Here is a 27853-nt window from a genome sequence, read left to right on the forward strand (position 1 = left end):
CCTCGCGGTTCCTGAGAGCCTCGGGGAAAAAGGAACGCGCGCGGGGCGGTTGCAGTCTCGACGGTTTCCGGCCGGTTAAACCGCATCCTTTTTATTTCTAGCTCTGCTCGTATTTTGTTATCCACTCTTTTTCTAGGCGAAATAAATTGCCCAGATTTTTCACTCGCAATTAGCGAGCAATTGGGTTTTACACGACTTCGTAAAAAGCACGATATATACGATGAATACGCTGAATTCTTCTGACGACATTCACGCACGAGCTGTTCTTTATGACGCGTTGTTACCATAGCTCGGTTGGCGAACAATTATCAGCCCGCGAAACGCATTGTTCAATTTGTAGCGAGGCACGAATTTTTCGAATGTTTGCCAGTGACTGGTTTTTCCTACCGGACGCTACGAGAGACAGTTCAGCGATGGCGATGAATATCCAATCGTCATGTTTTATTCAGTGCCGTCATCGCGCAAACTGTCGTGACATCATTCGACGTTAAACGTCGCCGCGTTTTGTTGTATGAAAAATATCGAAGAAATGTTTGCCTTCTTCGATTGTCGGAAACGGCAGGTTTCTTTTTTATCGTGGCACATTGAATTGATTTATGAAAATGTAATAAGTTATTATATTGGTCACAGTGGAAGCGTGCTTGAGCGAATTGAATTGCAAAAGGAAGTATACCGAACATTTGTTAGAACAATGACCAAATAAAAGACTTCGACTGAAAAATATTCGCTTTCACGCACAACATTTTTTCTTCTCGCGGTGCCTCAGATCTGCATAAGTAGCCAAGCTCGTTACATAATTGTTCGGATGCATCGATTTCCGAGGTCAACCGGTATATGCCATGTCGAGCGAAGCAATATTTTTTGCACGAAATCCTTAGAAATCGAACGCGACGAGATTTTCGATTCGTCGTATTTTTTTACAGTGTACAAAACACGACACGTAAAATGATCACTAGAATACTTAAAGTAATCATCGTCGTCTTATATTTTGATTACGCCGTTATTCCGAGAAGCGAGAGATTAAATTCCCATCTATGCTGAAGTGGGCTGAATTCCGTGAGCGAATATTGAGAGAGATCTTGCAGTATTGAGTTTCCGTTCACCCGAAATTCTCGTGAAATTAATTAACGGATTATAGTTCTTTCTCCACAGTTCTCTCGGTATAGCTTAACAATAAACGTTCTGCGATTTCATTCTTTATTGGTACATTAACATAAATAGAAAAGGAGGGACCCGACGGATCCGGTAAAAAATTACGCGAAATGGCTATAGTTTAACATGTTACAAATTACAATTAAACTGTTTAAATGCATTCTTGGTACTTGAGACGCGTGATCATACTATGCGACAATTATAGCCGAGACGTTTCGGCGCCTGTACAACGATAATAGGTGGTCGGCCACGCTGCGCCATTTTTCTTTACAGTCTTTCGGCGTCGTGGATATACTTACAATTAATATTTCAAAGAAAACAATCATTTTTGCGATTACAGGACAGAAGGAGAACGTATATATATGTACAGAATTTCATTTTTGGCTTTACAACCAAAACGACGAAACTTTGATTTGGCGCTCGCTAGCATTGTATTTCAAGTTGGATCGAGATCCAAATTAATCGACTAATTAACTAATGTACAACTTAGTGGTTAATTTCGGGCCTCGAATGTTCTTGATCACCTTTTCGCTTAGCCTAACGAGTATAGTCAAATTACAAGTAGCCATCGTCCAACGATCTGGAGGATGTACAGCCTCCGAGGATATTCGAATCCTTGAAATCGACGTATTACAAAATAGGTGCGAATATTCAGCTAACGATTATCTAAATTGTGATATCGTATATGTAAGATAACTCCAGCCGAGTTCGGATTCGTCGCAGGAATCTCGGAAACGTCAAAAATTATTGCAACTTCTACGCTTCGAAACGCGTGTAAACTAAATGAAACTTAACTGGAACTCTCGGACGTTTTTCATAATAATAATAATAATAATTCTAATCGATATTCCTGTTCGTCGTTGTACGACGAACGGATAAGATAATTCTCGATAAACGTTCTAGACGCGTGCCAGCGTTATTAACATTAGAATTTCAAAGATTAAGTCACGCCTCTTCGAGTATTCGAACGAAAGTGAAGAGAAGACAACGCGAAGGAAAAAAAAAGCAATGTACATGAAAGAGCCGGAGGATTAGAATCGTGCGCGGAATATCAATGAGAGACTATTTTATCGCCTCCGTTCGTGAACGATCGTTTTTACACGGATTTACATTTACACGCTATTAATACTAACAATTACGAAGAACACTGGCGTCGCACGATCACTTTAGAGTTCGTCGACGGAGAACACAATCGTCGAAGGCACATTTCGCGGATGGCCCTTTGTCCTGAAAATAGGAGAAGGTCTGCGCGTCTTTGGCGGCCGTCTTCTTACTTCTTCGTGGCGCCTGGAATAGAAAATATCAAAAAATAAATTAAATAGAAAGTCTTCAAAGTATACATTTCATTAATACGATATTCTGACGAAAGAAATCTTTGGCTCGGAATCAACGAGGGCTTTGAGATCCCGGATAACGTTGAAGGTACAATGAAGAGATTACTGGCGGGGAAAAAGCCGGTCTTTTAAGGCGACTCGAGAAGGTTTCAAGAAATAGTGACGACGAAAGTCCGATTAAGTAACCGACCTCCGTGAATTCACAGAGTAAAAGGGAACGGTCGGGTGTGATTAGTTCCACTGGAATGTCAATTTGCGATCGGGGTTTCAATGAGTCTTTTGAATCACTCCGAGCTTCTTAAGGACTTCTTTCAAAAGGTTTCCGAGTACCTCGACAGTGTTCTCGTGAATGCTCGTTTTTTTGCCAGGCGAAGAAACGCTGGTAATACCCAAATGATCGCGATCTTTTATAAAACTTTATTGCACGATGATTGCATTAGAAGGATGCATTGCAGTATATTAAACATTGACGTATAGTTTGATCCTTTCACTGCGATTTTTATACATATCGTGTATGATTGTTCAACCGGAACTAATATTTATCAGATTTATATCGAAATGGTCGAAATACTGTATTACATTTATTTATTAATAATATAATTTTTGATATTTAATGGTCACTAATAGGTGCCAAACATTCGCCTAAATTTTTAAAGCGTTGAGAATACATTCATCTTAGAATTTTGAAAAGAACTCTCACCTCTGGGAGGTACAGGTGGGGCAGGCGCCTTCTTGGCGATCTTGAGCTCTTGGGAAAGATCCACATTCATGTAATCCGGCATTCTAGCGCCGTCAGGGACGTCGACGTCACAGGAACCGTTCACCAGATCCGTTTCCACATACTCCTCGTTACTCTGATTCGCAACCGTGTCTATCGCTGGACTTTCAGCAGGCGTCTTGGCGTCCTCTGTCCTTGGAGTTTCAACCTTGGCCGGGTTCTTCGTGGTCTCAAGGGTCTGGGCCACTTCGCCCGAGTGCCTCTGCTGACTCTGGACTTCCTGGATCGGTGTGACGTGTCCAGGCGTCACGTTCATGTAGTTCGTGGGAATGCACATGCCTGCAGGTGGTGCCGGAGCTGGATTCGTCGCGCCTGGCTCGACGTTGGCATAACTGTTGCCAGGATGTCTCGGAGGATCCGTGTCCGGGGTGTCCGCACTCGTTGGTGACGAGCCGTGGAGCATCTCTAGGTATTTAGGGTGGTCGCACGGGGAGCTGGGGGTCTTTGGTTCCTTCATGGTGTGGTCCGGCTTGAACGCTGTGGCGAAATGGGAATTTTTCAATCTCAAAGATTTTATAAAATTGAAGTAATATACTTAACGAAAAGGTTGAAAAATTAGGTTATGTAACATAATATATCATAATATCTTGACATAACCTTTTCATCGATACAAAGCAGCATGTATTATTATTAGTGATCGGTAGCTTTAGTGTTAAAAATTGATTACTGCAATGAATGAGAACAATTCGTACAATGAATGGGCAATCCCGAAGGAGGAAAGGCGATGTAGTATTCGGTGTCCTCTGCCTTCGACGGTAACTGAGGTCTGAGGTCGAGGTCGTTTCCGGTGGAGGACCTAGGCGACGGAGAATACCTAAGTGCAGGTGAATATCTGCCAGCAAAGGGTTTCGGGGCTGGCGGTATCTCGTAAGACATTACTCCCGGTTTGTCCTCCCTTGCGTTTTGTAACTGCAATGACATCAAACATGATTGATATTCATTTAAACAAATGTAGAAAAATCAATTTCTGATTTTGGTACATACTCTTCTATCTTCCGTGTCCGAATGAGTTCCGCTATCACCCAGACTGGCCCCGCTGCATCCGCTGGCGGTGCTCATTCTACCAGACGAAGACGAACCTGAGGAAACAGAAACGTAGATTAGAAATCCATGTTACACTGTTTTACCATCGATAAACAATAGCCACATACTTGACACGCTACGAAGGCTCAGACTGCTAACTGGTCTGCGATCGGCCAATCCGCCGTTGATATTCTCCGCTTTGCTGGCTGCAGAAGAATCGTCGCTTCCGCTCGCAGAGTCCTTCGAATCTGTCCAAAACAAACGCCCGAGTTACAATTTGTTCTTTAACAATCTTTATCTTAAAATCATCTTCACTGTTCGCTTTTATCTTCCTCCATCGCTCACCTTTCTTCCCCTTGGAGAAGAACTTCCTGATCCTGTCGAAGGGGGTCGGCGCCTTCATCTCATCCTTCAACCTCTTCTGTATCCTCTCGTACTCCTCCCTCATCGCTGTCAGCTGCCTCTGCTTGTCCTTGAAGCTCTGCTGAACGTCGTTCCGGTTCCTCCAGTTCTCCACGAGCCTCTCGACCTCGTTGATCGTGAACACGTTGTTCTTGAAGTCGTTTATGATCTCCAGAAGCTCGTCCTGAGGACCGGATGGCTCCCTGGACTTTCCGCTCGAGTTCGAGGCGGTCCTGCCATAGGAGCAAGAGGAGTGACTATTTTCCTCTCGGGCGTGAGAGTCGTGGCGACCTTGCGTCGGCGTCGCTGTCCGCGATGGCTGCTGACTCGCTATGTTCGACGTGGGCGTTTTGGGTCCTAGAAACATCAAAATTCCATTGGTAACCGAATTTTTTAAGAAAAAGTAACGATGTCGTAATGTTGAAAAGTTCAACGTGAAAGGGAAGACGGTCTCACCGGCTGGGTGCATCTTCATGTAGCCTTGAAGAGGCAGTTCCAGACCGTTCGGCGTGTTGGCCGGCGCCGTTGGTGTCGAGGGACTGACGAGGACCGGTGTCGGTGCCGGTACGATCGAGTAATTAGCCTCAATGGGGTTAGTGGTGGTCGGGCTAGGGGTTACTGGTAATTGGCCTGGCAAGATTAGAGACGTTATTGGTCTTGCGGCCGGTGGCACTGAATAAGCCTCGCTCAGTGGTCGTGGACGACAGTAATCTTCTTTATCGTTGCTAGCCTCGTTGCTTGGGTTGGTCGACGATGGATCCGCGCCTAGAATTAGCCGATTTTACAAACCTGATGCTTAAAACGTGACATCTGCGACACTACTACACTTCTACCCTTATATGGACCGTTGAATTCTAGTCAATGGTAGAATGATACTCACTCGCTGCTTGATCTGTGGTCGTCTCGCTGATTACCTTCAGGTAGCTGTACATGTTGGTGAACTCGTTCATTTGCTGCGATTCAAGGCCGAGCCCGAAACATGCAACACAGAAGCGAAACACCAGTTAGTTCGATGAACGCCGTACGTGTCCAGACAGAGCACGTGACTCGAAAACGATCGTAAGAAGTTAGTCGACAGCGAGAGAGGGAGAGTTCAGTCAGCCGAATTAAAGTGTAAGTTGATGCGCTTGGTCTTGAGGTGAGCCGTTGCTTGCTGTTTTCTCCATGGGTGCGAAATGCGCGAAGCCACCTCGGCCGGGTGTGCCGTTACTCGATTATTGCACGGTAGGTCCGATCTTGATAAGTAGTCTAGCGGTGAGGTAAAGCGCAGTCGAAGCGAGTAGTGGCGATTAGGAAAAGAGAAATATCGCGGAAGTACCGGTTCCATGGGACCTAATCTGTGACGTCGGTTTAAAGGCGATGTTTTTGTACCATGTAGCCACGAAGCTGGTGCGCCAGTCTCACGTGTCCGGCTTGGTCGGCGAGATCCGCCGGCGTTAGCTCCGTCACGTTCCTCAGGTCGCATGCTATGTCGCCGCCTGGACACTCCAGTAGCTGCCAGGCCAACCTCTCGAGGCCGAAACGGGCGGCGAAGTGCAGCAACGTTGGGTTCTCTTCGGGGCCTGGATCACCATCAAATTATTACCATTTAATAAAAATGATTACATTTGCTCTTTTTTACTAGCACAAACATTTAAGATGCTATTTAGGCTATCATACAAGCAAAGAGGAGACTCAGTTCTTGAAACGGAAGAAATGACCTTACCTACGAGTCTTCCTGTGCGTGCAATCGACACAAAATATAGCAAGTTTTAGTTTAACTAGAGGAAGCAATTTTGTTCGATGGGAGAACAGAATATAGACATACAGTAGCGAGGAGCACTCAACGAATTACATTTCCCATCTTTTTGTCATCTTCGAGTGTCTCTACATCGTGGGAACATTTCGACAAGGCTCTCGCCCGAAACACAGTTCTTTTGTCCGCTGCTGTACGTCGGTATTGTAATGGAAAGTAGAGCAACGCGAGGAAACTCACTGGAGTGAACCTTCTGATTGGAAACCACTCCGCTGGGGGTGGACAGAAGATTGAAGTGCGGCGGCACGTTTCGTTGAAACGCGTGGACCATCCAGTTGTCCAGCTGCTCGCGGTCACCGGGATTGAAGCCGAACGTCTGCAAGCATAATTAATTCGTGATCGTAATCTCCGATGGATCCAATCGGCGGGCATGATCCTCTAGCGCGCAGCCGGCACTGCTTAGACCGTGGCGATCTTTACCTGACACATGAACTCCAGTGGGTTGTCGTGAGCACGGAGGATCTGATCAAGCTCCCTGAGCCTGCTCTCGCACTTCACCTGCCTCACTCCCAGTGGACAGCCGTTCTTCGATATCCTGACGCCGACCAGCATCGACACCTCCAAGCATCTCTCGGGGATCGAGAACTGCAGGGCGTACGGGTTCCTTCTTTTCACGTGGACGATATCGATCGCCTCCCCGCAGCGATCCACGATCACGGACACGTTGTCCTCCGGCCGCAGAGGGTCGTTCAATAGAGCTATTATCCTGTTGTGACCCTGGAAATCGTTTTTCCTTCGTTACCCGATCTCCAATCTTTCGATCGAATTCTTTAATTTAATCCTCAAAATATTTTAGTCTCTATTGAAATTGTTTGGTTGTGTAGTATCGTTCGCGTTTTCATCTAAGAAATTACAGGAAGTTATTATACAATTTCAGCTTAAACTATCATTATTGTTTTAAAGTATACACAAAAATAAAGTTACATAAAAATAACCTCACGAAAACTTATCTGAAAATTGATCTGAATTGTCTCTTTAAATTCGTCCAATTCTCCTTGTCTTTTCCTAAGTATTAAAGATCAATGAACAGACTAATTAAGAAACCTAATAAAATTATCGAAATTTAATGGACAAATTTCGGACTTCGACTTACCAGTTTGACCTTCTTCGGATGGACAGAGAACGCGGTCTTGTCGCTTCTAAGAGCAGGCGGAGGGGTCGTGCCGAGGATACCAACCGCAGCACCCAAAAGCTCGCCGACAAAGGTCTCGTCCTGGTCCTTCACGAAGAACTTCCTCCACTGATTGTACGAGACCAGGATCGACCTGTGGGCGTCGCTGATATGGCTGTCGTGGACACCCAACATCATCGCCAGGACCTTGTCGCTGACCAGGTGTCTGGCTAAGCTTGTCGCATGTTCTGGTCGACTTTGCACCCGTTCCAACAGCAGTGGACACACGACCACGATCTGTAAACGAGCTGTTCTGATCCTGTCCTCGGTTCCCGAGGGAAGCGTTTCCTCGACGGTGACGTGACGCACTCTGAAACGATTTGTAGCCGATTAGTATTGTCTCTGTAATACAAAATGGCCGACTGCTGTCTGATATAGTCGAATTCGGCTTTTAATCTTTGGAGGGTGGCAATACGTATACGTTTGCAGTTCTTCCAGGGGGTATTTTTATAATTTTGAAAAATCCACGTCTGAGAAAAATTAAACGCCAATTGCTTGTTGGATTGGGAACATTATTAAAATGTATAATAATTACTTGAATGGCGGCCGGCCCTGCTGTCTACTGATCTGCTCGAAACAGGCAGTCAGATAATTCACCCACAGGCTCGAGATTTCGCTGTCCTTGCTGGACACGAAGAGCACGTCGTCTTCAGGGTGCGAATCGATCTTCGACACACCTGTCGCTGAACGCGATCCTGTGAAAATTGTTCTCACGTTGAAAACTTGCTGCATTAACAATGTCAAACGCTATACAAAAATAAAAAATATAATCAAAAACTTAAACTACATAACCTGAATTACTTTTTCAAGACTTTTACGTTTTACAGATCCTAATAAAATTAGGAAAATGTAATAGATTAGTATGAAAATTAATTTTCAAATCTGATTAAATAAGTTTATTAAAGTGTTTTTTAGCTAGAAAACTTACTTACTATTCGAGTTATTTTAATTCTTGTGATACTTCTCAGCACTGCAACGATTATTTATTATCTACCACAAATTATTCATTAATAATCGCCAGTAATTATCACTGAAATTAAAATAACTCGAACAATAATAATGTTTTTAAAAAAATCATTTGGCAAAAGAATTTTCGATTCGAATCGCCGTGAAAAATGCTATAAAAATGCATACTTTCAAAATATTATTTAAAAAATCACTGGCAGTTGATTTTCGCCCGAACGGCCCCGTAAGTTAATCGAGATCGTTGCAGCAGACCTGCACTGAGAAAGCCGTGTATGTGTGTGTGTGTGTGTGTGCAGCAGGGGCGGGCTGCATCGACCGTGAACAGATCGATGCCCTTTCTTTCTGTTTAGCCGACGGAGGTCCACGATGTTTTAATTAATGCCCCACGCTTAATTTCCGCGAGCTATTACCGTATTACCGGCAAGACACACCTTGCTTTAGTTTTCCCCATAAGGGGAGCAGCGTTCAATTTCATTTAATGGGACGCGGGACACGCGACCGTACCCCTCCCCGGCCAGACTAATAAAATAATGGTCTTTTAATGCGTTTGTTCCTCGTTATTCGAGAATGTGGCATCGTTAGAACGTACGAATTACGCGGAGGCATTTCTTCCGCGACACGCTTTAACCCTTTGCGGTCGTGCGACGATTCCGAGACACCGCTGAAAATGATCGCGCCACTTCATACCATTTTAAAATCATTTTTATTAAGTTTACATTAAAAAAATTCTTAAGAGCCTGTTAATCGTTGCACGAGTCGCAAAATTCAGTTCCAAAATACATATAGGTTATGTAAAATTGAAACGCTATAAGTTTGGAAAAATATTTTGGATTTCGAGTTAAAATTACTTTAAGACGTGACTTAAAATTGATATAATAATTTTGTATTATCAAATTGTTATTATTTAAGAAACTGTGCCATTTTTTAAGAAAATTCCATTTTGAAGGTATAAAATGCATTATTTTGGATATCGTGTTAAAATGGCTCCGATTGCAAAGGGTTAATTCACCGATTCCGGAATTGCAATCTCGGCTTCATCTCCCGACGATCCTCCGAGAATAAAAAAATCTTTTCTTCGAACGTTCCAGCAATTTTTAATGGAATTCTCTCGTCTTTCCCCGCGGCTATCGCGCGCGAACAATTTTCCACGGGTCCTCGCGATTCCAGCGAGCCCCGGCCGAGCTTTCGAGTTTCGAAAGTCGGAAACGACGGAGACAGAATACGGAATATGGAGGATTCGTTTTCAACCGGCTGAGGCCGGATTAAATTTACTCAGCGGTCCCTCTGACCTGGACTTGACGTGTAATTTCATTCGAACGGACGGATACTTTGTCATCTCGTGAAATACCCTGTGTAACACGGTTGTTGCTTTCTTAAAAAATAACGTTTCATACGAAATACGCGGGTAAGGAGTCAGCTTGAAAAGTATTGTATTTGGAATGAAAGAGATGGAAAGAATTATAATTGGCTATGGGAATAACTTGGATACTTTTTCGATTAAAACTTTATCAATTAAAGGATGGTATGGAATATGTTTCCTCTTTTTCAGTAACATGATTCAGCCCGGTGAAAATAATAGCATTATGGCTTCGCGATTAAATCATATTATGTGGAAGATGAGAAAGTCTTTATTAGATTGAATTTTTTATTTTACTTGTTTATTGAAATTCAACGAAAAGATTATAGAAGCATGCTATTATATTTTTATAATTTGGAGAAACGTATTTATTAAAGTAATTTTTATTAATAGTATGTATTAAACTCAACTCTAATACGTGATTCAAAATTGATATATCACGTTTGTATTATTAGATTTGGTGTTAAGATGACTTCGATTGCAGAGGGTTAAATAAAAACACAAAACTTTATAATGCACTTGATTCTGCAGAAATAAAATGGATTTTAAATTATAATAAATTTGAAAACTCTGCAGGCAAATCTGATATGACTGACACGCCTAAATGACAACGTTCTTCTGTTCGAGGTATACTAATTTATATATTACTAATCCATAGTTTATTTAAGTACCAATTATTGCAAAAATAAAATATAAAAAATGTATAAGAAAACACATTCTTAAAGCAAAAATACATTTTAAAATTCTGTAACACATTTTGACCCACCCTTAAACATACTAAGATTAATAAGTTTAAAGATGTCGATACCGGAAGCACGAAAAAGGTCACCGACCCCCGAAACAAAGTGGTCGCCGTTTCTCGCTAACCTTGAAGCGTCTCGAGAGGCGCGAAAAAAGAATCGAATCGTTCGTTTACGCGTCCGGATGCGGCGTGGACCGTTCTCCGTAAGTTTATCGGGAGCACAATGGCGTAATTAATGGGGTCGCCCGCGTTTTCCGTAACCGTGCGCATTCTCGGACAACGGAGGCTTTTGTGTCGGCGATATCGATATCTAACCGACGCCGGACTGAATACACCGGGGGGGTTCACGATCCCTCCGGGCCGAAAATAACCGGAAAGCAGTCGTGCTCCTTCTTTTTTCGCTTTAATGAAGTCGCCACCATTATCGACTGCCATTCAAGACCCGTTCCGAAAACCTCGGTTATCGCCGGAGACGTTGCTCCTTCGAACGAGCCACCCGTCGCAACGTTCGACGCGATAACAGACCGTTCTGTCTGCGAATGTTTGAACACCTGTTGGACCCGTCCTATTATTACCGTACACTTCGAACTGTTCGGTTGTGTAACAAGTCCGTTCTCCGACACCTAGGAAAAGGCAAGGATGATTGCACGAAGAGACGATGGTTTAGGTCAATTTTCAGATACGTTCTCGTGGGGCTATTTTTATGTAATTTAGTTGAAATTAAAGCTGAAAGTGTCCACTTTAAGATAGGGTAAATTAGATTGCAATAGAATGACGAGATTGTTTCGATAAATTCAAAGGAACCGATCTATGACATCATGAGGTTTACGAGATTTACATGAGAATTACAAGCTCGAGATGGCGCACCCTTTATAATTGCCACGAAATTAGAATTTTCATTCAAGTGTTTCTATCTCTGAGTCCAAACGGGCCCGGTGCTCCTTAATGCAAGGGTTAAAATTGTAGAACGTGACCGGAGCCTCTGGTCCAGTTACAAAACGGTTCGTCCGCGTCTGTTGTGACGCCTAAACGAAAGAACTATTCCCATTTGGACAGAAGGAACGTTTTCGTCAGCCCGTTCCTCGGATGGGAACCACGTGTTACGAACGCGGAAACGCACCCTTCGGCTACAAGTCTTCTTCTATTCTTAACGACGCGTTTATTTGTTCTCGCGGTTTTCAACGGAGAAACCGTGGACGAACAGAATATCGGGGGAGCAAATGAGAGTTTACCCCGTTACCGGTTATTCTCGGAGCCGTGCACCCCAAAAAGATCGTGAACCTCTCTTCTCCGTCCATAATTCCGCCACACGATTTCGATCTCCGCGCTATCCCCGGGTAAACACATCTGTTTGAGATTTGTTGCGAAGCGCTCGGTTGCGTTGCCACAAAATATAGAAAATACGTAACGCGGTTCGAAGGAAGTGTTTAAACTTTTAGATACTACGCGCCACTATAGTGGCTTTCGCGAATGGCTCGTGCTTTCATCAATTGTTTTATTATTTATTAAAGCAAACGATTAAAGTGAAAGTGTGTGTATATACAATATATTAAGAAAAGAATATATGTTATTAGTACTATATATAGATATCCGGAAAAAATATATATTAAGAGAAAAATCGTAATTTAGTTACGAAAAACTTTATTTGCGCAAAATCCTGCCGTATCTAAAAGGTTAAATAAAGATTAACCCTTCTTTGCATGATGATGGAAATTTCAATCATAACATTTAGTGAAGAAAAAAAGGTACTCAAAAACTGTAAACTTTAAATTTGTTGTTGCTGGCAACTTTATAAATGACTATTGCGTACAGCAAAACGCAGTTGTCAAAAAATAGCAAACGTCACTGTCAATTAACAAGCCTAGAACTTGTCATTCCACTGTTTGTGTAAAATTCCCAAATGTAAAGGCTATTCCACAATTTCGTGTAATAAATGTGGAGTTAATTTGTGCTTGAATAAAAATAATAATTGTTTTTTAAATTATCATTTAGAATAAAGGAGAATAAGTAAACAATATCTTTTGATTTATTTAGTACTGAGCTATATATGTAACAATGCATAATGATGTAAATTTCCATCATACTGTTTTTTAAATAATTCAAATTCTTATTTATACCAGGATTTTTTTAAATATTTTTCCTTTAATCTAGAGCATTAATTACATCAACCTGATTTATTTTAAAAAAATAGGAAAAATCATGCAACGAAGGGTTAATCGTAATGATTTGAATATACACATGGCTGCAATAAATGCTAAAAAATGTCCACCGTCTAAAAATTAAAAATCTACTCGTAGTAGCAAATCGTTTTCTAGCTAGGAATATACAGAATAAAAATGTGAATTTATAAGTATAAACAAAAACGAAATGGTCTGTTATTAGGTATTGTCTCGTGGTCATTTCATGGCGACGGAATATTAGTATTCCTGTTAACAAATGTCGTTGCGCGATGCATTTAACAACGAATTGAAATCCGCGTTACGAAGACGGCAAAGGGACACTCGAATTGGAAAATGTCGCGACAGAGAGGCGACAGAAATCCTCCGTTCCGTGTTTGGTCTCGGGCGTCCATCTTGCCGGCTCCTGCGGCCGCTACGTGACGCGCGTGGCTTCCGTTTTCGGCCGCATCCGGCCCTATACCGAATTAATAGTCGGCAGCTAATCGAGCTGCGAGCCGTTATCCGCGCTCTTCGCGATACGGTTCTAGCCCGGTCGACAGGAAACGCGCTGGAAAATTGTATTTGCGAAATGGAACGACGACGACGACCACCGTCCACTGCGCGCGGAATACTAATCGCGGGCACACGGGCCTTGTATACATTTAAAGCGACCATAATTATTTGAAACACAACTCCGCACGAACGTTCCACGTGGTCGACTTTGCCGAAAGAAAATTCCGCGGTCGGAATCCCTGCAATTTACCGTGAAAATAAAAAAGAATCGCTTTAATAAACTAGACACTGTGTATTTATAGAAGTGGAATTTTCAACGAGTCGCCGCTGGTGCCGCATTCATTCGCGACTTTTAATACGAAACAGCATCGTTTTTATCGTCGCTTTAAAACACGGAGAACGTGGTTGCACGAATCCACCATGTCGCGTAAAAACGCATTAAACAAGGAAAATTAAGCGGGGGATTAAAGTCCAGATCGGCGAACATATTTCGGCGAGCGGCGCTACGCGTTCACCGTTTTTATTCCACGGTTCGCGAAGAAGAAAAACCGTGCCCGCGGAGAAGACGAAGCGACAAAGAAATGGGCATAAATTCGGAATAAAACGAGGCACTCACTGGTGACGTTCGACAAATCCAAAAAGTTCGGCCGGTTCCGTCGCCGGGAACGTGGCGTTTCGCACGTGTTCGCCATATTTTTCTGCGGGACAAACTTCTCGACCATCCTTGCGCGCCGCGATTTATTCGCGTGTTCGCACCTCGTGAGAGAGAGAGAGAGAGACGATCCTGCGGTCCTCTTTCTTCCGTTCAGGAACGATCTACATGTTCACTCGTTCTCGCGAATGGGGCAGGCCGCGGGGCAACCGGGCGAGCAGAAAATTCAAAACGTCGCGTCCGATCGATCCTCGACGACTGATCGATCCTCGACGCGGGACTGGACACGGTAGGAATGCCCATCGTCGAATTCGAGTCGCCCCACCGCCGGTCGTTCGCGTCATTGTTTTCACGTACAGACTCAGAAATCAAACGATGCCCATAATTAAGCTGGACGAGCGGCGAATTTCAATTGGCCACCGCCTGGGGCTCCGTTTGTTTTGGATTTCGTTCGCGGGACGTGCCATCGCAACAGTTCTGCGTACTTGGAAACGGCTTCGTGCTCCTTTTTAATCGATCTCGGCGTTTTTCGCGGTATCCTCCGAGAAGCGCGAGCCCGGAAAACATAAAGGAACTATGGTTGATATTTTATTACTAATATTGCAAATATAAATATGGCACGGTTTCTTGAAAATAGTTTGATAATTATATTATTTAAATTTACCCTATTTATATTGCTAATAAATTATATCATTATTGTATTCATTACAAGGGTGAGTATTATATTGTATTATTATTAACTTATTGTGGTTATACATAGTGGTTATCTTAGAATGATTAACCAGTATAATTTCTACATTTTATTAAGATTTAAGTAAGTAAATATACTGAGAAAATAATTTACATCGCGAAACTTTCCTTTCCAATTCCAATTTAATTGAAATAAATACTTCAATGCCATGAAATCTTTCAGATTTTTAACGCGACTGTCAAAGTGTTAAAAGAAAATGTATCTCTTTCATCGACCGATAAATTTCTCGTAGGAACAGTGAATTAAGGTCATCGATCTATGGTTATTCCTTCCTATTTTAGTCATCTCCATTGACAAATGCATAGAGATCTGCGCTCTGCTAATCGCAGTTGGCAAAAAGACGGTTAGAAGGAAAATCATTGGCCGTTACCGTATAAATTTATATCCGCGCCGAGGGAGCGTTCGCAGAAGTGGACGGTTAATAATAATCATCGATTTCTGAATGTTCCTTGGGCGTGTGTGCGTCGCCTAGGCTGGCGACGGTGGCGTTCGTAGTAAGATGTTACGAACGGAACACGCCCGTAGAGAAAATATTTAGATTTGAACGACGGCACGAAGACGAGAAGAGGCTAGGAAGCGGCAAAGATGGCGGCAGCTGGGCCCCATTTGTATTCGCCGCGTGGCAAGCGCCGAGGGAGCCCGCATACGATTAGCATACTGCATATCCTGCGCATCGGGTGCATCAGGACACGACAACGCGCGCTTTCGAATGCACGAAAATGCCTGCCTCGTGGAATTCTCGAAGGACGCTTTATAAATAATACCCGGGGGACGCTCTCCTCCCCTCCCCTCTGCATTCATCCCCCTACCCGGTTGCATTTCATTAAAATCGCGCCGGGACGCCTGTTAGTATGTATCTACTTTTCATTCATTTTTTTCGTGACACTCGTTTCATCTATTAATGGATCGCCATTTTAACCTTGCGTGGTACGATCTTTATCGCAGTTTATCAACGCTACTTTGTCCATAATAATTTAATACGAGGACAATTTTTATTTCCAAGGCTCCTTATTTCTCTCTATATTTATTAGAGATAGACGCTGGAGAGATCAAATTTTGCATTGATTTGAAAATAACGAATAAATGAATCGACGAATGAATGACATTTATATTTGTGGAGTTCGATAAATATTTGTTGAAATAAATGCTTAAAGTTCTTCTCTTGAATTTAATTGAGAGGATTCATAGTTCTTGATTAACCTTTTACATTTTAAATATGTGTACATAACAATGTATAATTTTATTTTACTTGACAATATTTTAACTTAGATTTCATTTGTTAATACTTTCTCTTCTTTCGCGTTTAATGTAGCATCGATTGCGAGATCATTAGCGACACATTTGTTAATTGTTCGCGGCCGGCGACACGAATGAACGTCACAGACGGATTATAATTTTTAATCGACTCTATTGTTGTACACCGATGTCGAATATATTTATTGTAATCAGCCTTAGCAGTCCTTAAAATGATATATGGAACACTGGAGCACATTTGTAAACAATCGCGTTGCCATTTTGGCGCTGCGGAATTTCGCTTAATTCAGCCGCAAATTGATTGCTGAGATTGTCCTTCTCTACATTGCGGCCGCTAAGTGACGTAAGCCATTATATAATATCGTATACCGTAAATAAATAACGCGATATTCTCTTTTGTAAAAAATATTTGGGCTTCAAACATTTTCCAATAAAATTTACACTGAAAGATTATTTCTTTGGATTAAATGAACATTGTTTTCGACAATTACGTACGCGTAACAAATCTTATACACCTGTAATTAAATTTATAGATCTGTAATAAATTTTAGATCTGTAATAAATTATAGATCTGTAATAAATTATAGATCTGTAATAAATCATACGAATCTGTAAAAAATCTTGTGCATTTCTAATAAACTCTGTGCATCTGTAATAAATCTTTTACATTTGTAATAACCCTTTTGCATTTGCAACAAAATTTTCTGTCTTTGTAATAAATGTTGCGTATCTGTAATAAATCTTGCGCGTTTGTAACACATCTTGCGCATCTATAATAAATGTTGCGCATCCCACAAACCGCTGGAATCGTCAAACGAGATCACAGCTTAATCGCTAAAGAAGTGACGAAATTACCAAAATATTCGATGCTCCGTTTGGCATAATGGTTCTCCTCCTTGATCTTCATGTTCCCGAGCACAGATCGTCAAGATTCCGAAATAATTCCGTTACGAATGTTCAGCGGGAGCACTTCGCGATGCCCATGCCGCACCCCGAACGGAACAGTATCACCGTGGAAAAAGTCTCGCGACGCGACAATTAAATCGTGAAATGCGACAGGAAAAGCTCGCGGGGCATAGATTGAATATTAAAGCGTCGGGAGCAGATCGGGAGGAGCGTGTTCATGGAAACAAACCGAACAAAAAGACCAACGTCCGGCTGGAGCGCGGCGCGCCTCGTCACTGAACATCCTCGAGGGTTGTTTCGGATGATGCGGTTCGGGGAACTCGGACGCATGCGCGCCGACGCAACGGTCTCCCACGCGCAGACGCGACGTTCGAATATTTCGGGAAATCCACGTGGGTCCGGGAGCCTGTGGAACGCGCGCGCGAACCGCGAACCTCGCGAAAAATAGCACGCGATCGGGGAGCGAAATGTCCATCGACGATTCGCGGGATTCGGCGGTCGGGGCCATTCGTCGGAAACGATTTGAAATTCGCGCGGGACGGATGAATTATTCCGCACCTTGCCTAGAACCGTCGCGAGCTAAAAAACCAACGGAGACAGCCAGTATTTATTATAGTTCTCGGCCGCTCGAGTTCCACGTATCGGATGCTCGCGGAAAAGAAAATTTGACGGACGATGGAGAGACAGCGTCTCGGCATAGCTCAGCTAAACACGAATTTTTATTGTATTTTTATGGTCGAGTTCTTGGAAGAATGTATTATCTTTTTTATTGTTATTGTATTATATTTTACACTATGACTTGAATTTAATTTTAAAAAGTGATCGAGAGACATCATTGATGGAATCAGCAACGATCGGAGTTTGCATAAATATCGGTTCAATATTATTTTATAAATTAAAGAAATAGTCTTTTAAAAGAATTTACTGTTACTAAACTCTGATTCTTAATGCGAAAAACCGTACATTAAATTCTCTTTCAAATAATCAAAACAGATTAGAAGCATCGTCACTCATAAATCACTTCAATTGGTTGCTTTGAAATCGCAGTTAATCGTCTTTATCGCAATCGCATAAAACCCCTAATCCAATTATTACTGTTTCACATTTGCCATAGTTGAAAGCTTCACGCACCGAAGACGAATATTGCAACATCCGTGTTAATCAGGAATGTTTCCTAACTCGATCGTGTTAATGAAACATTCGCAGAAGAACCCGGTTTCCAGAAACTCCGCCTAATTTCGCGCGCTTCGATCTTGATTCCGTTCCGCGTACGCGGCTTTTTCTCTGTCGAGGATCGCGCTCCCTCGTAAGGGGTGTAGTAACATGTCTAAGAACAATCCCGCCGGATTGTTAATCACCGTCGAATTAATTAGACGACTGAAAATAACGAGCGGCGCCCAATATGGTCCCGGCTAAAAGGAAGTGCCGCGCACGTCGAGACACCGTGCGCTGTTCCGATCGCAGGGTGGGCTAATTAAACATTAATTGGCTTAATTGGGGACCAGTCGCGCGCTTCGCGAAACTCGTGTATCGTTTTGCGAGGAGAACGTAACTTCAAACGCGGCAGACGAGACGAACGGGAATTTTCTAGGCGCAGATGCGTCGATTGTTGCTATTATTGCTATCCAGCAGATATAGTATCGCAGATATAGTATCGCAGATATGCGCGGAACCTAAGCAAATAAGGGTGTCATGGCAGGGAGCATTGTAATCGCTAACTAAACATCCTTTCGGTTGCGTTATCGGATTCTAGAGTCGCGATAAATACGTTCTTGTTATTTGTAATATTATTTGTAATATTATTTGTAAAACGAAACTTGGAATTACATTTATTTGACTTTAATTCAATCTCTTAGAGATATAAAAAATTCATACTGCAATGTTGCATCCAGAACTGGGCAAATTTTATATTAAATAATAAATAATGAATTACAAGTTAAATTAATATTTCATTTGCAAATGATTAAATTTTATACTCAATTGAAGAATTGGTTAAGTAGTTTCATAGATTAATTTACTTGCTTCTCACTTGCGAATAAAATGTTTACTTCTCTTTCGTCTGTCGCATATTATACAATCTTCGTCTGTTATTATCTTTCTATATTATATAATTTATTTAAATATAGATAAGTAATAAATGATTATTTTTATTCCAAATAGTTTCGAAATAACAATTCCTTATTTGACGTTCGACTCTACTCGAATCTCGGAAGAAGTGTATTTGGAAACACTTGACGGATTTCCCGGCGTGCACTCTCCCCGAAATTGTGCCAGTGTTCAAGTGGCCGGACGCGAATCCCTGAGTCACAAAGGCCCCCCGTATACGAAAGCTCGGGGGCGCACACTTTACGTGGAAGCACGCCGGTTTCAAGATTTTCTCAACGAAAAACCTTGAACAGGGGCCTCCATTCACGAAGAATTTCATCGAAATTCCAGCAGCGACGCGCGGTTTTAGCTGGCTCCCTTTTTTTTCACGCGCCTCTATTACCGCAGCTGCTGCGAGACCGTTTCGGTAACAGTTTCGGGACGTTTGACGTACTGCCGTGGCTATTTTTTTCACACGCGAACGTCACGATCCGCGCGCAACAATGATCTTCGTATGCGAAGCTTGTCGACGGTTGACGCGCCACCGTGTCTCCATTCGCGGATTTAATCTGCTACCAACCGTTTCCTATCTTTATTTCTTGAATCGTTAATCCCGCGCGACGGAATTGATCGTTAACGATCGGGTTCCTTTATAAATAGCGAGGCGGCTACGAACTCTTCGAAGGAAACATAAACGAGAAGATTGTTTCCTAAGCTCCGGAGGATACAAAATATAAACACACAAGGAAGCTCGTAAAAAGCAGCACGAACGCGGCATTCCACGTTGGGGAACCAAAGGCTCTAGCCGCTTTTTAATGGCCGCCAATTGCGTTATATTGCTTCCGTTCGTAAACCTTCCCTTCCATAGAAATATAAGCACAGCGTGATCGCTTAGCGTGCCAGCGACGAATCCGAAACAATGGGTTAAATAGTTGCAACAGAGTACATATTACGGGGACAATAGTTTCGATAGTTCGTCGAGGACGAACGCTTTCCTTCGATTTCGGCCCGAGAGCTATTCGTTAAGCTGTCACGTATCGTCGATTGTCGATATTTCGCAGTCGAAGTGTCCACCGTGCTTTATGACACCCTAACTGACGTATAATATGCTTTTCGTAAACTGCTCGCGGAACGATGCTCCAAGAACGTGCGCTATAAATCTATAAGTATCACTGTACGAAATATTTCATAAGCCGATATTGATTATTGTTAACCCGTTGCACTTGAACGGCCACCCTGGGACAAGTTAAAAAATTACTGCTTTATTCTTTAAAAGAATTCTTACGTTATTATTATTATAAGTATTTTAACTATTATTACTATTGTTGCTGTTATTATTATTAGTCTCACTATTATTGCTTATGGGTCAATACTTTTTATTACAACGATGAAGGAAATGTAATAAGGGAAGATAAAAGCAGATGCTATAATATTACAGAAAATGAGCAATTAAAGACAAAAAATGTGTTACAACCCCTGTACGGTATCAGTGAGATACAATTTACTCACTTGTTGCTACAAGTATTATCTATATTACACAACTATTTATGTTATAATATAATTAATATTATAGAACACACTGTTGCTTCTGTTTCTACATTTCAAGTAGAAAAAGACATGTCTCTCCCCCACTATACATTCAGTTTTATAACCACTATACGTTCGGTTTTATAATTCTTTGCAAATTTACACATATTAGACATCATTGTAACTTCAACGTCAAAATGCATAACAGTGCAAGTGATTGATCTTCCAGGTTTCGCGAATTTAATTTCTCAGTTTAAAACTGAAAATCGCTTGCACGCGTTCGTTCGTAGTCGCAGACGATTAAAGAATATTCAAGATCGAAATGGTCCAGCATTTTCCATCGACCGAAACATCTCATTAGAAGCACCGAACGTTCGACGTCCCCCCCCCCCCCCGGCTTCTGGCATAATGGGTCACGGTTTTTCAGGTCACAGGAGTCGTATATTTCTCCGGAAACAGGGTGTACAAGTAGGACAAGCCCGCCGTTGTTACCTTGAACTTAGATAAGCGCCCTAAAAGCGACCAAGGCGCGCCTGCGCGCACAGCCGGACGAATATTTTATTTGACAGCCGGTACGTAACGCGATAGTAATCCGTTTACGGCCGCTGCTCGACCCTAGCGTACCCTCTAATACAGAAATTGGGCCTCTCCAATTAGAGAGGGAATGAGAGAGATAGAGAGAGAGAGATTCGTCGGAGGCAGGGAGGAACGAAGGGGGGGCAGAGAATCGTACCAGCGGCCGAGTGACCGAGCAGAGAATAATCGTCTTAAGGTCCCGGGAGCAATAGCTGTTAGCGTCTTCTTGCGCGTTTATGGCATGTAGCAACATGTGCTGCGCGATCTAGTTGATCGCCGTTTTAAGTCGCTCAATATTCCATGGAACGACTGCGGGACCCTCGATACTTAATTTAGGACGTAAAAGTAGCGATAGCAAACAAATGGCGTAGCGTTCGATTAATATGTGATTTAATATTCTTGGAAGAAAAATATTTGGTCAAGAAATGTCCATGGCACTTTAAATTAGTTTTGTTGTAACGATATAATTTTATACATTTTTTTATATTTTATTTCTGTATTTGTACGTACCTACATGTAATATTTATTAATATAGTATAAATAAATATATCTTGAACAGAAAAGACAATATTTTGAAATCTTCGAGTTTTTCAAGCGTCCTAGGGTTAACAGAATGAGGCAAACTTTAGTTCTTGTAAAGAATTAAACGTTGTTTAATTAAATTAAATTATGCATAAATTATTTATCGTGGATCTATTTCATTGTGATAGTGTAAAGATTAATGCCTGAACAAGGTAGTATCTGAAGTCTTTGGTACTAAAAAAATTGCTAAATGCACAAGAAAACGAATGCAGTAATTTACTGATCAGCTTACTTTTCAACCCCCAATCGAACTGCCAATTATTGCCAGTTATTTCAGTAAATATTGCATACTTCCAATCAAAGTGAACGTAAATAAATTTATGTTGAAACATTAAAATCTTGATGTGTTAATAGAAAATCACATGGACTTCTATATAATTACATTAATATATATTAATAATTAACTGGTTTAAAATAGCGCGAGGACTCAATAATTCCATCAAAGATTAATTCAAATAGGAAAATCTTTCTGACACAAATGGTATCCAAGTATACGACAATAACAGAATAAATTATGAAGTAGATACATGAAAGGGGCGAATGTTCTGCACAGGAATGTCACTATCATGATTAGCTTGCATCGAATGCGCCTCGATCTCCAATCAATATTTTCCTGTCGCGTGCGGAGTGTAGCAAAAACACAGGTGGTTCGTTAGTAATAAACAAGACACGCGCCGAGATTGTCCATTGTTGCACGAGGATGCACGAATGCACCGGAGTGATCTATCGCGGCGAGAGAGAGGGAGAGAGAGAGAGAGAGCTGCGCTGAAATTCAGGTGGCCAGGTATCGGTACACGTCAACCTGGTATCGAGCTGATTCGTTGCATGCGAGACTACAAAGAAAGAGAATCCAGTCGGAACGAAACTGTGTCGCCGGTATCGATTCGACTATAAAACGACGAAGTGAGTCAACAATTTCGGGAAAGCTGGGTTTTCGCACGTGTGTGGAACACGTAGCGGAGGAAAGAGGTCGTCCGGCGAATAACGAAACGGTGGCGGTAGAGTCGGTTTGCGTCGGTGCGAGGCAAATTTTCCCGGGAACGACATAATTCACGCGCGAACGTGCCTGTAAACGATCCCTCAGGAACGCGCGACCCGTCGACATCCCAAAACGACGGTCAAAATGCAATTTTCAAAGTACGCAGCACCGAAAAGCTACCGCGGTACATATGCCGTGTACATTTCAGTGATATGTGGATTTACTGTTCGTTGTTATTTTGTTTATTTTACTGTTATTGCTTGTTTTACTTTGCATTAGACGTTTTATTACTATATATTTGGTTAGGCTATTTATTTCTAGCTATTTGCATTCGAGTGTTTGTTGCAATATATTCCTATTAGACTGTCTATTATTACACACATATATTGGGCTTTTATTTACTATATATTTATATTATTTATTTACCATATATATAGTCTATTTATCATATATATATTTATATTGCACAGTCTATTATGATGCAGTTAATAAAACAATTGATTACTGCACATATGTATATGGCTGTTTATTATTATGCAATACATTTTTATTGGACAATTTATTATTATACACTTGCTATGTTCCATGTCATTATTTAAAAGACATTTTAAGAAGTAATCTATTAAATACTACATATTCTATCATTTAAATCAGCGACTAATCTTTCGCGTTCATGAACGAATTTTCTTACATATTATTTATATGTAGAACAATATGTAGAACAATATCGAGGAAACACAGGACTCTGCTGTGCGAAACTGTTTCAATACCTCGCAATGGGTAAACACTGAATTTAATCAATTACATATAAAAAGGAAGGCAAATTCTAGCAACGAATATCAAACAATCATGAAGAGTGGACCGAAATGTAATTTTCGAAGTGCATATGTACAGTCCGTGAAAGGATAGATTCCAATGAATTTGCTAATTGCTAATACCAATTTTAATTCGAGAAATGATTGACATTTCCAAGAATAAGTTCAGAACGACCTTTACACTTTTGTTAATACAATAAAGATTTGAGTATTCAAGCATTATTTAGACGCGTTCGGAAACAAAAATAAATATTAGTTGACGGTTTTATCAATTAATTTTATCCAAGTCTCCGAACATACATTCACTTTTAATTTGACTGGTATACATAGAGAAATGAAGTAGAGAAATGAAGTAGAGTAATGAAGTAGAGAAATTGAATGAGATTTCTAAATAGAACGTTCTGTTATCAAGATATGAAAAAAAACACGTTCAGACGAACGAGTCCCCTTCGTATAATAAATTCAGGAACCTCGGGAACATAAAAGTGCTGATTTCCATAAACATCGTCCGAAGCGACGAACCACGGTCAACCCATTTGGGAGAAAGCACCACTGTGCGCCTCGCTCCATCGCGTTTGCATCGCGTTTGCATCGTGCACCCGGCCCCTCGTCCTTCTCTCTTTCGTCTGTCCGTTCCGCGAAACCGCGATTCATATCTCTCGACGTTGCTAAATATGACTAATTGCACGGCTTCCGACGTGCCGCGACAGGCGCGCGCGCGCGCGCGCGCCATTCACCGATCCGTTCGCCTTTGTACTCTCGCGGTTCTGCCGGAGCATCAGTCCTCGCCTAATTGCGAGCACAGGTAACGAGATCGAAATGTATCGCGCGCGCGAGCGGGACGGTCGCGCGGGTGCTAATGATTGTGTAACACGTGTTACGCTCGCAATTAGACGGAACGGCCAACTGTTTGCCTCTCTTTCCCGGCCGCCCAGCGCCTGTTATTAATTTTAATGACCCCGCGGGGGCCCGGCCATCTGTAATTCCACAAACACAATTAGCGCCGGCCGGCTTCGCCTTTTCGCGGGCCCTATTAATTGGCTTCGAATGGACAAGTTAATACCTGCCGCGCGCGAATTTATGCAATTAAAGAGGCGCCGGAACGTGCCGGACATGACTTTACCGAGCATTGTCTTTTGTATCTAACGCCTTCGTTCGATAACGTTAATTAAGATTGTCGGCATTTCAATCATATTTCGTTTTGTTTAATTGACACGGTCCGTTGCGTTTATGCCAGGCAATTATTCGACCGCGGATAAGAATAGAAGTTCTACGAGTTGGTTAATTAAAAATCTATTTCGTCTGCCGACTATTTGGATTACATTTTATTACGATGGAAGATTATATGATTGCTGTAATATGTAAATTTGGAAGTCACATTATGTTGCTTTCAATTCTATAGCTTTCACATTATTATGCGCTTTAATGCAATGGCTAACTGGTTCACTGATTACTTTCCTTTCATTTTGTTTTATCTTCGCGTATAAAAAATATAAATATGAAAATGTAATACTCTGAGGACTATAAATGGATAGTCCGGAACGATAAAATGGAACTAATCAAAATTTGGATATCACAATCTTTTTAAGAATAAATCACCCGTTCACTGCTTGGAATTTCATGTAGTAATTTTTATCGCAAATGCATAAAATCCGCAAACTAATAACCAGAAATCTTTAATTTCGTGGAATGACACCTCACAGAATCTCCGTTTCCACGAAGATGGCGACGAGCTTCGGAATCGATAGAGAAATCTCGTGGGAATCTCCCGATCTCCGAAAGATCCCGGAATAACTGCTTCAAAATGTATGCGTTCGCCTGTCGATGTCGAATTACAACCGGATTGTCGAACGTTTCGCGCGATTGCCGTGATTAGAGCCGTCTGTCGGCGTCTCCTAACGAGGGTGGACACGGTCCGGCGACGGCCGACGTCCCGGTGTTTACGAGTCGATAAAACCGGCCGAGTTTCCACGATTTCTTGGAAATCGCTCGACCGAGCCGGACGAACGAGGAATAATGGCAGATAAATTTTCACCGAGCGATGGATACGCACTTTGACATCGTCTTGTTGGAGAGCGTTACGCGGAACGGCCGATTAATCAAGCGTTCGCGGCCGATTAATTATCGTGGCGCGAAGAAAAGTCTCGCTGCTTTGTACCGTGTCGAAAATAGAGTTCTCGAAATTCGCTGCTCGCTGCATTCCTCGTATGCTAATTTATAACATATTTTATTGTATTGATTTATTGGAAATAAAGGATTCGATGAAAATTAAATCGAAATTAAGGAGAAATAATCTGAATACGATTAAGGGCGAAATTCTGAATTAATTAAAGCGAACAATGCGAGGGGAGAAATCTGTGTCAAAATGAATAATAAAATGGATAGAGAATACAATGAAATTAAGATCGCGACAAAATCTGTATAATTGAAATGAAATTATTCTGAATTGATTAAAATGTACAGTAAAGACCGAAAGAAGATGCAACGGATTAAATATTCCGGAAAAACGTATGAATAATTAAAATTAACAATGAAAAGGGAAGCAGATAGAACGACAATAGGACTAAAGCAAAAATTCCGAATTAATTCGAGTTGAACAATGAGAAGGGAATTACCTGCCACGGAATGAAAATTAAATATTTCATTAGATTAAGAAGGATTACGAAAAGTGAATAATTAAAGCGGACAATGGAATATACAACGAGATTACCGCAAGTGGAACGGTATTAAATTTTCCAGCGACATTAGCTCGGCTTCCTGGTGGACGTAGTATTTTTAAGACGGGTCTCTCAATAGCCGGCGCGAACGTCACGATTTTCCCTTCTGAAAAAAGCGCATGATTGATGCCGGTCGGGACAGCGGGTGAGATGTAAATTAGGATTATCTCGTCGCCGGTGATTGCGACGTCGAATTGAACGAAAAATTACGGCGTCCCTTATTTGTTACAATTATCTTGTACAGGTCGTGGGGACGCGGAGCACCGACGCTGAGATAATTTATCTATGGCGACCATAAATTTCCACCGCGATAATAAAGGGGCCAATCATTCACCGGAGCTGCTGCGAGGATTTTGACGGCAGCGCTGTGTCGGACGGAATAAAATATGTTGTCGCGTGTAAAATCGCTACATCGCTAAACAAAGAACGAAACGAGAACGCTATTTTACGCTGCTGGCGATCCTTCCTCTTTAAATCACCTGGTTCTATTTCCGTTAGCCGCGATTACGCGTTTCGCGCGAAAGATTATCGAATCGGTTTGTTTTTTTTTTCGAAAAAGTTTCGTGGACGAATTCGAGAAAGCAATTTACCGCGGCTGCGACCAACCGTAAACTATTCGCGACAGCAGATATATTTTTCTTAATGATACGAATAGTCCCGAGAGACGCCAGCATTCATAAAACCCGTAGGGATTAATAAGGGATAATTTAGATGAGCGCGTGTACGTCTCAATTTAAACGACTCGCTCGGGGGCCTTGTAGCTTCTCTAAATACGATGTTATAACGGCCGGATTGATTTAGTGCAGAAAACCGGAAGAAATTTTTACATCGCCGGAGCAAAGTGGCTCTTTTAATGGATGGTTTCGTCCGCAACCGTATCCAGTTACGCATTACAGATTACACGGTGCTAACCGCCCCTGAAAATAGGCAGCCGCTCGGCCTCGCCGCACAAATGTCTCCGTTCTTGTGGGGCTTCTATCCTTTCGACAATGCCGATAGTTTTTATATAATTTCTACATTTTTTACACCATTGCGGAATATTTCTTCTTCATTGAAAAATACTATTCAGAATATATGCAAGCGTCAAAGAAATATAAATGGTCACACTTTAAATGGGAATTATTTTCTTAAAGATAAACCAAATGATTTGATTTTCTTTAGATGATAGAAAGCATAGTTTGCTAGACAGTATGTAAAAACATTTTTGTCAAAAATTCAGTTGGATAGGATGACAAATAAAATAAGAAAAGCATACCTCACATAGAAAATTGAAAAATTAAATTTTTTAATTTTATTCTATCATTCCATCCAATTACTATTTTTGCCATCATTTTTTACATGTTGTTTAGTAAACTAGTGTCTCTAATATTTCAAATGAAATTCATCCCTGTTGATAAGATGTATATTTATTGGTCTACAACTTCATACGTTCCATAGTCTAATATTTACGATTATTTTCTATAATACAAGATAATTTCTATCTTGAACGTTGAATGAATTTCTAAAGAGACTAGTATGCGCGTGGTCGATACAAGTGTCGGCCTGATATTATTCGAAATTTATTTCCGACGTCGGCTGACCCACATCTCCAGCAGCAGAAGTAATTAATACGTTGAT

At 41.6% G+C, this 27853-nt stretch overlaps 1 protein-coding gene across 1 annotated transcript in view; it reads right to left on the reverse strand.

The window, feature by feature from the left end:
* Positions 1-1208: 1208 nt before the first annotated feature.
* Positions 1209-27853, reverse strand: part of Stumps (DBB domain-containing protein stumps) — a 54814-nt gene continuing 28169 nt past the window's right edge. The window contains exons 6-18 of the mRNA XM_078194570.1: positions 8191-8350; positions 7578-7965; positions 6905-7201; positions 6665-6800; positions 6061-6251; positions 5570-5642; positions 5146-5454; positions 4633-5046; positions 4416-4535; positions 4249-4343; positions 3957-4173; positions 3187-3741; positions 1209-2439 (exon numbers count right to left, since the gene is read on the reverse strand). Of these exons, the coding sequence (XP_078050696.1) occupies positions 2423-2439; positions 3187-3741; positions 3957-4173; positions 4249-4343; positions 4416-4535; positions 4633-5046; positions 5146-5454; positions 5570-5642; positions 6061-6251; positions 6665-6800; positions 6905-7201; positions 7578-7965; positions 8191-8350 (2972 nt within the window). The 3' untranslated portion in view covers positions 1209-2422. The remainder of the gene's footprint in view (positions 2440-3186; positions 3742-3956; positions 4174-4248; positions 4344-4415; positions 4536-4632; positions 5047-5145; positions 5455-5569; positions 5643-6060; positions 6252-6664; positions 6801-6904; positions 7202-7577; positions 7966-8190; positions 8351-27853) is intronic.

This window comes from Augochlora pura, chromosome 11 (genome assembly GCF_028453695.1).
Source record: "Augochlora pura isolate Apur16 chromosome 11, APUR_v2.2.1, whole genome shotgun sequence".
Taxonomy (NCBI): Eukaryota; Metazoa; Arthropoda; class Insecta; order Hymenoptera; family Halictidae; genus Augochlora; species Augochlora pura.